The 15,863-nt window shown below is 41.1% G+C and overlaps 1 protein-coding gene across 8 annotated transcripts in view; it reads right to left on the bottom strand.

Annotated features, from left to right (window-relative positions):
• The window catches only part of CYFIP1 (cytoplasmic FMR1 interacting protein 1), a 136,007-nt gene that overhangs the window by 75,402 nt on the left and 44,742 nt on the right, over nucleotides 1–15,863 (bottom strand). For 4 of the 8 annotated variants that reach the window (XM_037898860.2, XM_037898845.2, XM_037898852.2 and 1 more), the window contains exons 11-17: nucleotides 15,428–15,545; nucleotides 14,701–14,823; nucleotides 9,034–9,159; nucleotides 8,768–8,934; nucleotides 6,710–6,857; nucleotides 4,541–4,694; nucleotides 3,195–3,351 (exon numbers count right to left, since the gene is read on the bottom strand). In XM_037898860.2, the coding sequence (XP_037754788.1) occupies nucleotides 3,195–3,351; nucleotides 4,541–4,694; nucleotides 6,710–6,857; nucleotides 8,768–8,934; nucleotides 9,034–9,159; nucleotides 14,701–14,823; nucleotides 15,428–15,545 (993 nt within the window). Of the gene's footprint in view, nucleotides 1–3,194; nucleotides 3,352–4,540; nucleotides 4,695–5,012; nucleotides 5,161–6,709; nucleotides 6,858–8,767; nucleotides 8,935–9,033; nucleotides 9,160–14,700; nucleotides 14,824–15,427; nucleotides 15,546–15,863 lie in introns of those variants that run through there. The other 4 variants (XM_037898868.2, XM_043537699.1, XM_043537700.1 and 1 more) reach the window with 2 other exon arrangements.

Genomic DNA, 15,863 nt, shown 5'->3' on the forward strand with positions numbered 1-15,863 from the left:
GCACTATTCTTGGCAGCGCACACGTGTACCATGGAGAATCCTCACTGATGGAATATCACCTCCATGGTGGATCTGTGCAATGAGCATTTGTGGCTGGTCACTGACTGCCTCAGAAACTCTGCTAAGTTGTTGCTGGCTCCCAGGAGGCAAAGAGCCTCTCAGAGTTACCCCATTCTGATGGTACCACTGCAGAAGTTGATGGCTTCAAGACCAAAGGGCGAGGAGCGGACACCCGCTTGCTTGTTTATGTAGCGCATAGCTGTTGTGCTGTCTGAAGCTCTACATAATCAAGTTTTGGAGGACCGGCAGGAAAGCCACGCAGGCTAGTCTGATGGCTCTGAGCATTAGGACCCTCACAGGTAGCCACATGTCACTTAGGGTCCAAGTTTCTTGGATCTATAGATGATTCAAGTGAACTCTCCTACCTCTCCCTGACACACATGTAATTAGTGTCTTACTCAGAGAGGGGACTGAAAAGGAGACACACACCCCTTTTCACATTTGTGGATTCTAACCACCAAACAAGTTCAGCAGTGACATGATGAGGTACTATGACCTCCTTGTCTATTGAGTGTTTCCCCAGAGGAAAAAAAACTGTCCTGAGGCAGAGCTGAAGGGGGCATAGGTGAAGTCTGGCAAGTGGTGTCATGTACATGCATGCCAACTTGTGACCTAGCACTGTGAGGCATGTTCATACTGTGCTGGTTATGATGTCAGCTGGAGTTTGAGTCTCCGTAGAGACTGGAACGCTCAGGCAAGTACGCTTTTCCTGATTTGTAGGCAACCAGGACTCCTTTGAACTCTATCATCTGAAGTGAGGTAAATGTCATTTTTTTTTTACCGCTCACTAGGAGACCCAACCAGGTGAATACAGATAGAGCACTGTCCCAGCCTGATGACGTCTTCTACTCTCACCTGCTTCTGATCAGCCAGTTGTCCAATTATGTGTAGATGCCACATCTCCTCAGACATTCACAACATGTCCTGTGAAGACCCTTGGTACCATGAAGAGTCAAAATGGCAGACCTCATACTGGTAATGATTTGATCCCACCATGAATCCTGGGTACTTCCTGTGGGGTGGAGGGGCAGGTGGACAGCTGTACTGCCAACTCTTGCAATTTTATTGCAACTCTAGCAATTTTAGTTTTGTTTTGTTTTTGTCTGTCTCATGAAAACATGCTAAAAGCTGCCATCTCACAAACTATCCCTTATTCAAAATTGTATTAAGTGTAGTTGTAGCCATGTTGGTCCCAGGATATTAGAGAGACAAGGTGGGTGAGGTAATATCTTTGATTGGACCAATTTCTGTTGGTGAGAGAGACAAGTTTTTGAGCCCTATAAAGCTCTTCTTCAGGTCTGTAAGCTCACAAGTCTACTCAGGGGAGTTTTTACTGAGGGATGACCCCTTTGGGTTGTTTGGAGTTGGATGTCTCCTCCAGGTCTGAGGTGATACACAAGCAGGTGGAGTTTTAGCTGCACATCCCTCGACTTGTGAGCACTCAGTGAGAAGGATTTACACACCACTCATTTGTGGTTTTCCCCAAAACAGAAAAGGCATTGGTGATGCCAGTCGACCAGCAGGACGAGTTCTTTGTAGGACAGATAGGAATTAAACCATAAGGGTTTGGCGCCTGCCAAGGTGGTTAGTGCCAAGTACCTGCCATGCTGTACGGGGGACTATGAGGGAGTGTCCTCTCTTTTGGGGGAGATGGCCAAATAAAAAATTAACAAGGTAAGAGCTGAAGAAGGATTTTTTTTCCACAAAACTAGGTTAGAAATAGAGCTTGAAGTGAGTAGCAGATTGGACACTCCCCAGGTTCCATCTCACTTCTGTGGACAGTAAGAGAGAACTGAAGACACTCCCCTCTTTACTCCTTTTTGCCCTTGAACGGGAGCTTGGGGAGGCACAGGGTGAAGATGCTGCCTTGAGGGGCACAGCTACTCAGAAAATTCTGATCTTGGGCCCATGCACGCCTACAGCGGGATCCACACTGACACGTACTCGAAGAACAAATATTCATAGTTTGTGAAATGCTTCTCTGTAAATATATTAACAAAAATACTTGATAACTGAAAAAATTATACCTCATTTGTAGTTTAGACTGAAAAGATTAAAAATGCAGGAGGCAAGCAAGTCTATTACTTGCAATGTGCCCTGCCACAAAAAATCTGACTGCTAAATTCTACAGAAAGGAGTGAAGAGTCAGGGCAACAGCGCCAAATATCCAGTTCAAAGGCCTGATCCAGGCATTTATGTGGCCTGCATGACAGACTCCAGAAAACGATGGCCCTCCTGAGCTAAGTCAAGCAGATAGCAGCAGGAGACAGCAGAGACCACTACCATACAAGCCTCAGAACGTAACACTTGGTATGCCACACCTCCAAAACATTTCCCAAGCTATTGTTTTTACTAAGCATGACAATTTAAATGTGTGGAGTGGAAGACCTTTCAGACCACACAAGATCAACTTTTCTGGCTGTTGCACGATAGGCCCCCGAAGGGAATAGGAGCAAATAGGAAGCCACAGAAAGAAAAACATTAAAATACTGCTATCAGCTTTGTCTCAAAAAGAGATGAGAATAAATAAGACAATTTAGCTTCATTTTCTTTTTCCTTGTACATACACTCAGGATACTGAGAACAAACAATTATTCACCTGCAGTTCTATTTCTCTGAAGACACTGTATTGACTGACTCCTACTCATCCACCTCAGAACTGGTAAGGCACCAGGGTACTTTTTCAATTAAATTTTTTTCTAAAGGTCTTGTCCTATCATTCTTTGATGCCTGTTACATTTCTAGCGTGGGAAGCTATTTGCTTCCCATTCATCAAGGAACTGAGAGTTAAATCCTGGCTGCTCTGAAGGCAATACGAGTGTTGCTATTAACTTTGATAGGATCAGGATTTCACCTGGAAACTTTATGTTCTAGAGGGGGCAGAGAAGCACTGGGTGTTCATCTCAGAATGAGGCTGGCCTGCCCATGCCTCAAAAAAATAAAATCGTTGAGAGCCAGGGGAACTCACCCTAGAGCGCAGAGATGAAAGAGTAGGAATCCAGGAAACAGTATCTTTAAAGAATTACATTTGCAATACTTTACTCATGTTAACAAGAATTTTCTGGGAAAGGCACTAACTTTATAATACAGTGGTATTTAAAATAATGCAACAGAAGAGCACACATAGACCTTACTCCATCATTGATGCCTCTTTCGTCTCCAGAATATGGTCAGTCAAAATCCAAGGCATAGACATCTCAATGGGGAACTGGATTCTTCTACCCATGGTGAGTTCTAAGAAGAACTCTCTGAACCACAACTGGGACAGGTCACAGCACTGCTGCAGGGTTTCTTTCAGAATAAATGACAAGCCATTATTCTTCTCATATGAGAAACATGTTAACAACAACTAAAAAATGTGATTATGATGGTAAATGTGAAACTACAAAGCAGGTGAGTCACTAGAGCTACATGTAAATCAAATTCAAATGTAAAACCTGTGAGGTTTTTAAAATAGTTATGAACACACACAAAACCTCAAGTATTTTATTACAGAAAATATTGCCAAAGTGGGCCAGCCCACTGGTTTAGTGGCAAAAGTATATTATACCACCCTGGAGGAGAGCCAAGTTTAATTCCCCAGCAGGGACTCAAAGTGCTATAAAAGCAATGCTCTCAGCTCAGGAAGTAGCTTGGGGAGAAGGACGGCTGGAGCATCTTGTGGCCATCATTTTTATTCCATCCATCCGATTAAGCAGTAGAATTGACTGGGCCCACATGACCCTTGCAGATTAGAAGGGCAGGGAATTATCTGAACTCTTGAGGGAGAGAGTCTGGAATAAGGGAAGATAATTCTGAGATGCTGAGAGATTCCTTTAGTCTCACCAGGTAACAGACACACAAACAGGCAATGTTTTCAGAATGCTAGAGAACCAAAACAAGGATGAACTTTTTATTTTAACATTTTCTAACGAACACGGTGCTGTTTATGGAAAGCGTTAGTACTGGAACTAACAGGTACCTCTCCTTTGAGAGCCAAGGGTTCCAGAAAAAAAAGAAAAAAAAAGAAAAGATGACAGACAACACAACATGGTGATGACAAAGACTAGATACATTCAATGTCAGTAGGTGAATCCATTAGGATAGCATGTTTCCGATTACAACTGACAGAATACAGAGGGGTAGTTAATCAGTACCAAATTTACCACTACAAGGGACTTGGTGTGTCTTCTAAAGAAAATAAAATTGTTAAATTTTTGTTACTTAAACAGGTTTGATGTTTTGTGTCTTTATTATATAAAAATATAAGTTAACAAGAAAAAAAAAAATACAGCCCATTAAAACAAATGTATAAAAGGGAAAAAAACCAAAAGCATTTAGGTGAATCTTTCTTTTGTAATATCTCAAAAAGTTCTGACAGGCCAATGTTTGAGATAAACAAACCAGATCTAACTGGCTTAGGCAATCGGAAACATTTTCCAGGGCACGTTAAAGGTGTTAGGACATGCTAAGCTGGACACTGATCATCTACGTATCTTACCACTGAAATTTATCAAATGAGTGTAGAAGAAAGACTCGCGATGAAATTTTTCTATGTCCAATATGGTGGGCCCCTCAAGGCTACTTCTCAAGGTTTTCTTGGAACCACTTTTGTCAGCAATGAGAGACTCTAACATAGTTCTCACCATGTAAAGCTGTATCATTAAAGGAAACATTTGCGGTGGAAAGGAAAAAAGGAAAATACACATGGTACATTAGTTGAGCAACACTGAGAAATACTATCAAGAAAGTGACTGCTCCACTTCAAACTGAAACCTAGTACAATTTCAGCAAGAGCCATGCCTTTCTCCTTTGGGAAAAAGATAACTGCTCCAACCAAAAGTTAATGCCAATACAAATGCCTAGCCAGAAAGCCTTCCATGTAAAGAGAGCCTGCATTAATATAAAGCCATAGACAATTTGCAGTGGAACAGTTCAGTTGCCACAAATAAAAATAATAAGTAATATCTTACCACCAAAGTTTAAAAGAGGCGGATAGATGTAGGACTGCCTCAGAAACTTGTTTATCACATGCAATAGCTTTTCCATTCCAAGAGACTTGAGCTGCTTCAACAGCTCAGCAGAGTTTAAGGACTCTGTCATAGTGCGAACCATGTAGAGCTAAAAACCAACAGACAAGGAGAGGCAGGGGGGAGAGAAACAGTTAATACAACACGTGGGTAAATAAGGAAGGGAAAACAGAAGCAGAAAAAGTGTGAGTTAGTGTGTTAAGGGATGAAAAACAATACAGTAAGCATGCAGAGGGAAACATCCACTTCTAAAGTAGGCAAGTTTCTTCATTTGGCCTAATTATTCTGTGAAGGTCCAATACAATGCTCATTTAAGTCAATGGAAAGGCTCCCACTGACTTCAATGAGAGCTGAATCTGGTCCTAAGAGACTAGCTGCTTCTCGGTTTTTTCACAAAGATTTCTAAGTGCAGTAAATCCAGTGAATTATTGTTTTGAAATTACATACAATTGACAGAACTGCAATCCAAGGAATTGCTGTAATTTGTTTCCCCAACTCAGCAAAGATAAACAGGTGTTTATATCCAAGAACAGACAGCAGACAGAACAGTGTATTTTAATGAGCTTGCAGCAACCAGTGAAACAAAGCCCCCTAAACATACCAAGAAAAAACAATCGGTGGTGATTTAAAAAGAAAAAAAGAATTACTATTAGAACAAAGCATTGTACTAATTTCATTTACTTAAACAAAAATTTCATTATATATTTAAACATTTTCCCAGACAATTTTTTAAACCCAACTCAGTCACCCATGACTAATATGAAAGCACTGCCTAAACAGGCTCTTCCCCAACTCCACCCCAAGATTTTAGGAATCATTGTATTTCATTGATATACCATAATTCCACTCATTTTCATGTTCCAGTGTGCTCAGCGCACTGTGCAGTAATTTATCAATCATAAATGCACTACTATACAAACTTCCCTCAAAACGGCAAACAAAAAAGATAAGGAGGGATCCCACCTAGAAAACAGAGAGGGGGCAAGCTTCTAAATATGGGGTAACAGTGGTTATTATAAAGAACATCTTTGAAAAAAGTATGCTGTTTAACAGGAGAGAGAGAGAGAGTTTAGATGGATTTCAAGGTGGAATTCTGCACTCTATGGACCACCATGGCAAAGGCACAAGCAATTACGGACCTAAGACACAGTGGTGGAAGGATAGGTGGGGTCAGCATAAATATCCGCCATGACCAAGTCCAAGAATGCAAGTCTAAAATATAGCAAGGACCTACGCAGTTAAGGGGTTTAAAAAACAACAAGGACAATTTAGTCTGGAAGGAGGAGCTGGCCAGGAAAGGATCCAGTCATTTCAAAAACAGAAGAAGTTGGAACACTTAAAAAGGCACGGCTTTAAAATGTGGGCATTCCCTTGGAACAAGGTCAAAAGTATGGAAGTGGAGCGCTTGGGAAAAGAATACATTAGGGTAGAAAATGAAAGTGAAAGCATTGCAGATAGAGAATTTTGACTAATCCAGATTCATAGTGGATTTATACTTAAAAATGTATATATTTTTAAAGTATAACTTGGGAGTAATCTAAATCCACTCCAGCTTTTAACAGGACTCAGCAGTGAAGAGATTTCTATGTCAATCAGTGATGCTAATACTATGACTATCATACAGGAAGAACAGGAAATACCTGGGTACTGGAGGGACCCACTGCTCGCCTAGGAACTTTGATGTCAAAACCACTTTTGGGGTCTTTCTCTCCTCTTAGTGCTGGGTCATTAAATGGTTCATGTCCTGCTTCCCAATCACAAACGGTCTTTCTGATGGCCTGAAGAACACTAAACACAATCCAAAATGTGTTAGTACCCAAACAAATATAAACGCTTATTTCAGAGCCACAAGCATGTTGAAGCAAACTTTCTAGCGGGGCTGTATTTTATCAGTCAAACTTATATTTTTGAGTCATACTTTTACAGCATTTGTTTTTTCCATCATTGATAGATACCTTTAGCAAGATATACATGTATATTATTGACCATGGGTTGTACACCATCATAATTCACCAGCACAGACACAAATTCAATATAACGTTATAATTTACCATCAAATGTACCAGACCTGAAGAACACCAATAATAAAGAAGAAAGCTTCTGCTTATAAAATATTTTGGTAATGCATAATAATTTTTAAAATTCTAAGAAGGATTCTAATAAAATAATCTCTTAAAAGTTTGCATAGGTGTGGCATTTAAGAACAGCAGCATTTAACTGAATGTTACTATTATATTACATAATATGAAGCTGTTGCATAAAGTAAAAAGTGGCCCCTTTGACAAAGACAGCCTGCCCCTTTGGCCTCATCTATTTTACATTTCACAAATCACTCACCTACTCCATAGATAGCCCAACATAGCATTCAAAACTGCTCAACATTATTAGACCTGATCTACGCTAGCCAGCGTAACCAAGTTAGCAGCTTTTAGGAAAAGCTTGTTTAAAAATGGTTTTGGCTAACATAGGTTCCCCTGTAGAGTAGATGGAAACTATCAAAATAATCTAGATAGAGAAAAGTTTCACACTGGATCAATCTGTTGGTCTTCTTCAGCAATGGATTGCTAGAAAAGTATCATGGACTTTCATCACTGGTGATTAATACCTATGTTTATAGTAAAGTACAGTCCCTAAATATTAAAAATTCAAAATCACTCTAGTACGTAGTTAAGACTATACTATGCTAATAATCTTTTTAAACTGTATGCATCAAACTGGAAAGATATTATTTTGGGATGTAACGAATACAAGTACATGAAGGGCTGGAATTCACACATCCAATGTTATAATGCTCTTCTGTTATAATTCTAAGTATTGAATTGGAATATGAGTACTTCTCAAAAACCATCTAAGCATTGCTCATAGCGTACTGAGTGATCAAGTGAACTCCACCTCCCACATTCAAACATTTCTGAAAAATGTTACTTTAATGGCTCAAGAAACACTTTTCCGTTTCCACACCAAGAAAACCTTAGACTACAACAGATTTACATAAGGAATATGAAAGTAACCAGAGAAAAACAGTGTGAGAATCTACTTGCAAACCTTAAGATCTGGAATAATCTGAACATTTCATTCATTTATTTGAGATGGTATTTTAGTGGAGGTGGAGTTTAGCAGTAGCATGACCAGTCAAGGGTCTTTACCTACAAGAATTTTGCAAGGCACCTAGCAATGGGTGGGAGTAAATCAAAAAGGTGTCATGAGGAAAGGCAACAGCTGGAGAGACAAAAACAAGGTTAGGGATGGCACTGATCACAGTAGGGAAAACTGAGTAGTTGAAGGGGAAATTCAACAACAACAGAAGGCTTTTTTCATGGTGGTGGGGATCGGGATAAAGAGATAGAGAAGAAGGACGAGCAGTATAGGCAAACAATGAGTAGTAGTACTGGAATCATCAGAAGGTTTCCCTCAGTTTCTCTTTAAAATAAAAAGCAAGACAACACATACCATTAATAGTAATGGTAGTATTAAAAGGTTTAAAGATTACATGTTGTTACCCATTCTAGTTCTCTTATCTTAAAGTAAGCAGGTTGTTTTAGACTAATACATAGTCAGCAAAGCTAATTTTTGACATTCAAACTATGAGCAACGGTGGTGGGTTGCCCTTGAAATATGAATGTTAGCATTAGACAATATTTAACTAGTAAAATATGGGAGAAGGAATATAGGACATTGTGTGAAAATATCAACGCTACCTCTGAATTACATTTTTCTTCTTTTTTATGGCCTGCCTTAATGGTTCTCTCAGTGTAACCTGGGAGAAGTCCTGAAGAGCAGCATAAATGGTATGACGTATGGCATGGTTAAAGACACTTTCCATCCTCCCCATCAGCACCTGAAGACCTTTGATCATGGCAATAACCTGCAGGGACAATATATACATTTTTTAAAATATATATATATAAATAAATGGAAGGGGGAAGAATGAAAAAGCCCTATAAAGGGGAAAAGTTTCTTTTACCTCAACCAAAGCAAACTTCTCTTCACTGGTATAATTGTATCGGGTTGCTCTTTCATATTCTTCTGCATTGTCAGGGCAATCTTTATTGGAGTATTTGTCAGTTGGATGCACTAGTTTCCATGAATACTGCAATTCACATAGGTAGGTGAAGAAAGATATATGGAAGAAAAAAAAAAAGATTGAGAAATAACACGAAGACCACAGGACACCCGACCTGTAATGCAGGTTTTATTCTAATAAGACATTCCATCATTCTTAGTAATAGTGATGATACGATACTGCATGGTTTTAGAACAGTACTGTAAGTTCTAAAACTCCTGACAGAAATCACTTGCCATATTCACTACTTTCTAAAAGATCTATCAGACACATATCTCTACACTACATTAATGCAAAAAATACAAGAAATTCTCAGCTTGTGATGTGGTTCAGTCTAGCGTTTTAATGAAGATTAACGTAAGTAAAAGCCTGTCTTCCTTTCACCTACAAAGAACTGAGAAAGACGCCTCAAATGCAAAAACAAGTGTAAAGAGATGCTTTTGAAATGACTGACTGTTTAGATTTTAAAGACAGTTGGAAGCCAAATAGACTTGCTGATTTCTGTTAGGCCAAAAAAAAAAAAAAGAGAGAGAGAGATTGATTTTGTCTGCGACTCTGAAATGCAATATTTCAAGCGTCCTGTTCAGGTACCAAGATCAAAATATCATGGTAACATAGTGCAAGATGTTCCAAAACTGATTTTTAGCAGGAACTGATCATATCAATTAATTACATTAACTGGAAAATTCTAGTTACTTACTAATCCAGTTTTTCACAACTTTAATTTTAGCAACAAGAACTGAGTTGTGAAACCTACCACAACTTGAGTGGTAGACAGATTTATAGTGCTGTATAAGACATTATTATTGGTTAAAATACCAAGTGCCAAAGCAAAGTTTATTAATAGTGACTTAGCCTTAGGCCAATGCACAAAAACCAAAAAGTACTACAATAAAACATTTTATAATTTTAGGTTTCGTTTAATGTTAAAATACTTATAAAGATTTTTTTAAAAGCCAGATACTATCAAACCATATATAATCACCATGCCATTTGCCTTCTCCTTATTTGACTGGCTGCCCATGCAAACAGAACAAACACTTGGATCACAGGAAGGTTGTCAGTTCCTAAGAAACATTCTATTTCCTGAGAGGTCATAGAAAAAGACTTCCAGGACAAAAACACAGAAAGCCATTTTGACCTCAAGTGACAATACAGATTACAGTGTAACAGATCATGGGGTAGGTTTTCCAGCTAAGCTACAGGGACAACAGTGGTTACATTTCTCAGTGCCAGTATATCGGCCTTCTAAGCCATTTGCTTGGATTTAAAATGGAAAGCTGTAAAGGCCCTCCTTAGCATGCTATTTACATAAACCATCTAAATATCTGGCAAACCCATGAGTCTTTTTAACAAGAGGGTAATCAAGGTGATATTTGAAAGAGAAACAACTGCTTATTGTTTGTTTATTGTTTATTTATATCCATTTGCTTATTAATATTCTCTATTCTCGATTTGATTGTGGGTTTCACATTTTTAAACTTAAATCTAATAAATTTCTGATTCTGAGAAACCTAGAGAATGCAGAGAGTTTTGAATATACTCTAACTGAGGAAGTGTACATGAGAAAGACCTAGTGAGCTGTTCCTCTACACTTAACTTTGGCAAACACTGTGGGGGCATACTGTGTATACAAAGATTAATATTAATATTGCTATATTGCACTTTGGACAGAATAGAGTTTACACCTGTCTCAGAACAGCTGGGATATTATTTGGGAGACAAAAAAATCTTTCAAAGAAATTTGTTTTGAATCATTTCCAGCCCCGTGGGCTCATTCCAGCCCCATATTAAGTGTCATAGAGTCACATTACATATTTCACAGCAAGTAAAGAAAAACAATTCTTGTCTTGCAATTTAAGTTGAGTACAACAAAGAGGATCTCAGGAGAAAATAGTAGGCAAGGGGATGGAACACATAAAAACTAGTTTGTGGTGTTAAGATGGCACAATATGCCTGCTAGGGACTTTTTTACTTATTTGTATTCTATTTACATAATAAAGCTTGGGGGCTGAGAATGTGGGTAAAGGTTCTGAGGAGGGATTTGAAAAGGGAGTGGCAGGACAGATTGTACACAGGCTCAGAAAGAAATTCTCGGCATTGGAGAGGGTGGGGGGGGGGGTGTGGCCTGAGAGAAGGGACTGACAGGACTATGGGAGGAGATACTGAAGTGCTTGCATGAGTAAGAAATAAGGGGCTAAGAAATCAGAAAAGCTGAGCATAGGACATAACCAGACAGAAGAGCGGTGAGCAACCAGGGACAAGACATGGCAGGAGCAGAGCTGCATAGAACCCGCATAGAAAGCCTGAATTTGATCCAGCAGACATGCAGAGCCAGGAAAGAGTCCTGTAGCAGAGAGATCACATAGCTGGCGTGCGGGAGAGAGAGATGATTTGGAAGCAGCAGTCTGTAAAGACTGAAACCAGGGAAGCAAGAGGGGTTTTGGAGGCCAGAGAAAAAGGGGTTGCTGTAGTCTAAGTTGTCTTGGTTAGGCCATGGTACAGATAGGATGCGCAGTGTTAACCTGAGAGCGCCAGGGACATTAAAAAAAAAAGAAGAAGAAGAATACTTGTAGCATCCTCTCTTTCAGTTGTTGCCATTACAAATATCTTGTCTACATTAAAGTCAACATTGCAGATTTTTTATCACTTTCCCAACTGGCATCTACTCTCAGCAAGATTAGTTGTTTAAATAAAAATAGATCATTACAGCTTTCCTATACCTCCCCTCTCATATTTCCCTCTCTTGCTCTCTATGTTTTTCCTCCTTTTTCTCTGTGTTCACAGGCCTTATGACTAAAGGCCGGATCTGAAGGAGAAGCATGGAGAAGGAAGTTGTTCGCGACTATTTAGAAAAGCTGGACGAGCACAAGTCCATGGGGCCGGATGCGCTGCATCCGAGAGTGCTAAAGGAGTTGGCGGATGTGATTGCAGAGCCATTGGCCATTATCTCTGAAAACTCATGGAGATCGGGGGAAGTCCCGGACAACTGGAAAAAGGCTAATGTAGTACCCATCTTTAAAAAAGGGAAGGAGGAGGATCTGGGGAACTACACGCCAGTCAGCCTCACCTCAGTCCCTGGAAAAATCATGGAGCAGGTCCTCAAGGAATCAATTCTGAAGCACTTAGAGGAGAGGAAAGTGATCAGGAACAGTCAGCATGGATTCACCAAGGGGGCAAGTCCTGCCTGACTAATCTAATTGCCTTCTATGACGAGATAACTGGCTCTGTGGATGAGGGGAAAGCAGTGGACGTGTTATTCCTTGACTTTAGCAAAGCTTTTGACACTGTCTCCCACAGTATTCTTGCCAGCAAGTTAAAAAAGTACGGATTGGATGAATGGACTATAAGGTGGATAGAAAGCTGGCTAGATTGTTGGGCTCAACGGGTAGTGATCAATGGCTCCATGTCTAGTTGGCAGCCGGTATCAAGTGGAGTGCCCCAAGGGTCAGTCCTGGGCCTGGTTTTGTGCAATATCTTCATTAACTATCTGGAGGATGGCATGGATTGCACCCTCAGCAAGTTTGCAGATGACACTAAACAGGGAGGAGTGGTAGATACGCTGGAGGGTAGGGATAGGATACAGAGGGACCTAAACAAATTAGAGGATTGGCCAAAAGAAATCTGATGAGGTTCAACAAGGACAAGTGCAGAGTCCTGCATTTAGGATGGAAGAATCCCATGCACTGCTACAGACTAGGGACCGAATGGCTAGGCAGCAGGTCTGCAGAAAAGGACCTAGGGGTTACAGTGGACGAGAAGCTGGACAGGAGTCAACACTGTGCCCTTGTTGCCAAGAAGGCTAATAGCATTTTACGATGTATAAATAGGGGCACTGCCAGCAGATGGAGGGACGTGATCGTTCCCCTCTATTCGACGTTGGTGAGGCCTCATCTGGAGTACTGTGTCCAGTTTTGGGCCCCACACTACAAGAAGAATGTGGAAAAATTGGAAAACATCCAGCGGAGGGCAACAAAAATGATTAGGGGACTGGAACACATGACTTATGAAGAGAAGCTGAGGGAACTGGGATTGTTTAGTCTGCGGAAGAGAAGAATGAGGGGGGATTTGATAGCTGCTTTCAACTACCTGAAAGGGGGTTCCAAAGAGGATGGATCTAGATTGTTCTCAGTGGTAGCAGATGACAGAATGAGGAGTAACAGTCTCAAGTTGCAGTGGGGGAGGTTTAGGTTGGATATTAGGAAAAACTTTTTCACTAGGAGGGTGGTGAAGCACTGGAATGCGTTACCTAGGAAGGTGGTGGAATCTCCTTCCTTAGAAGTTTTCAAGGTCAGGCTTGACAAAGCCCTGGCTGGGATGATTTAGTTGGGGATTGGTCCTGCTTTGAGCAGGGGGTTGGACTAGATGACCTCCTGAGGTCCCTTCCAACCCTGATATTCTATGATTCTATGATTGATTCTAATGAAGCCAATGGGAATCTTTCCATTTACTTTCATCACCTTTGGATGAGGCCCTAAATGTTTTAATTTATTCACCAGAAAATGTCAAAATACAACTGCTTTCTGTTATTTATACCACATATCATCTGCTGTCTTTTTCACGTTGGGAAGTGTGTTGGGGTACAGTCTGTGAAAGATCATTTAAAGTTGTATTGTTGCAAAATAAAGGAAGCTTTAAAACCACAAAACATATGTTCAAAAGAGGAATAAAAATAGCTGGCTCTGGCTTAAAAAAAATCACTAAATCTTAAAATTACTAAATTCAGCCTACTGCAAGAGGATGCGAGAGATATTGCATCTTGGTCAGCTGATTAATACAGCTGTAATGCCACTATCTCAAGAAAAAAACATTTTGTCTTCCTCCCTGGGTGAAAATAGAAGTGCCACTAAACAAATGGAGATAGAGCATGTAAATATTTTTCATCAAAGCAAAAACCACCCGGCCTCACTATCTAGTTCAGAGGTGGGCAAACTACAGCCCGAGGGACCGTCCTGCCCAGCCCTTGAGCTCCTGGCCGGGGAGGCTAGCTCCCGGACCCTCCCCTGCTGTCCCCCACTCCCCCGCAGCCTCAGCTCGATGTGCTGCCAGCGCTCTGGGCGGCGGGGCTGCGAGCTCCTGCTGGGTAGCACGGCTGTAAGAGTTGCCGGCCTGCCCTGGTGCTCTAGACTGCGCGGTGGTGTGGCTGGCTCCGGCCAGGCAGCATGGCTGCCAGTCCTGATGCTCTGAGCAGCATGGTAAGGGGGGTGGGGGGTCCTGGAGGGCAGTCAGGGGACAGGGAGCAGGGGGGGTTGAATAGAGGGTGGGGTCCCGGGTGGGGCAGTTAGGGGCGGGGGGTCCCGGGAGGGGGCTGTCAGGGGACAAGTAGCAAGGGGAGTTGGATGGGTCGGGGGGTCTGAGGGGGGCAGTCAGGGGGTGGGAAGTGGGAGGGGGCAGAGAGGGGGCGGGGGCCAGGCTGTTTGGGGAGGCACAGCCTTCCCTACCCAGCCCTCCATACAGTTTCGGAACCCCGATGTGGCCCTCAGGCCAAAAAGTTTGCCCACCCCTGATCTAGTTGCCTCTTCTCCCTAAACTTCCTCCTTGTCTGGTTTTGCTCCCCAGGTAACATACCACTTCCATAACATGTGCACTCCACTGAGATAGGAGCTGTAGTCCCTGGAGAGAGAGATCGAAGAGTTTTCGATACTCTGCATCTGTTTTCTGAGCTTCCTGACGGCCAGACCCAGTCACTACCTAGAACAAAATAAAGTAAACACAAGTATTTAAATGCACTGTGTGTGGCACTAAAAAAACATTTTTTCTTTGAAATTAAAGATTGGTGCTGGTTAATATGCACTACACCTTGCATTCAATACACCAATTACTGCCTTTTCAGCCCATATATTTACTTAGTTAAAAATTCACAAATTCTAGAAATAAAGTACTTGTATCCTTTATCACCAAAACGTTACAGCGGACTAAGTCAAGAAGACAGCCCTCATAAGGTATGAGGAAAGATGTGCCTTTTTTGATGAATGCTCTCCTAACCTCTATTTTTATTCATAAAGCTATTTGTATGTTCTTAGGCTATGAGTTTGACATGCAATTCCAAAGAAAATGCCCCACCTCTTCTGGAATGTACTGGCATGCGAGAAGTGTGATGAAGTCTGCAAATACAGAATTAAGGCTAACACAAACTTAGTTCACTCTCAAAAGCTTGTGCAAAAACATCATCAAGAGATCTAAGTGTTTAAGTAAGGTCATTTTAACATAGTCTGAGGTTTACTTACATCTCATGCATCTAATTGTAGCAATGTTCATTACTCTAGTGCAATCGGCACAAACAGCATTAACCCACCTCACTGTTGCTGTAACGAGCCAATTCTGAAATGAAGCGCATATGGTCTTCTCTGATCTGGATCATCTGCTCACATATGTTGTACTGGGGACTGCTGCTGGAAGAGGTGCATGTCCATCTATTTCAGAACATGAGAAAAAACAAATCCTGACCTCACAGACATCACAAATTGATATCACATACATGACTTCCCTCTCTCTGGCCTAGAAGTATTAAAGAGCCCAAATAATGCTTCTTTTTAATCAGATGAAAGGGTTGCTGTTGAGAGATACAAAGCCCTCCTTCCTTTAGGAAGCACAGGATCAGGAATAAACCCAGTCTCAGAGAGGACTGCAATGCAATGCAGAACAATACCGATAAGTCAAGATCTATCCCTCACTCAACTACATTATGAAAAGGTCTTCGCTTTGCTCATGTTTAACTATAATGCCTGCCA

This window comes from Chelonia mydas, chromosome 1 (genome assembly GCF_015237465.2).
Source record: "Chelonia mydas isolate rCheMyd1 chromosome 1, rCheMyd1.pri.v2, whole genome shotgun sequence".
Lineage (NCBI taxonomy): Eukaryota > Metazoa > Chordata > Testudines > Cheloniidae > Chelonia > Chelonia mydas.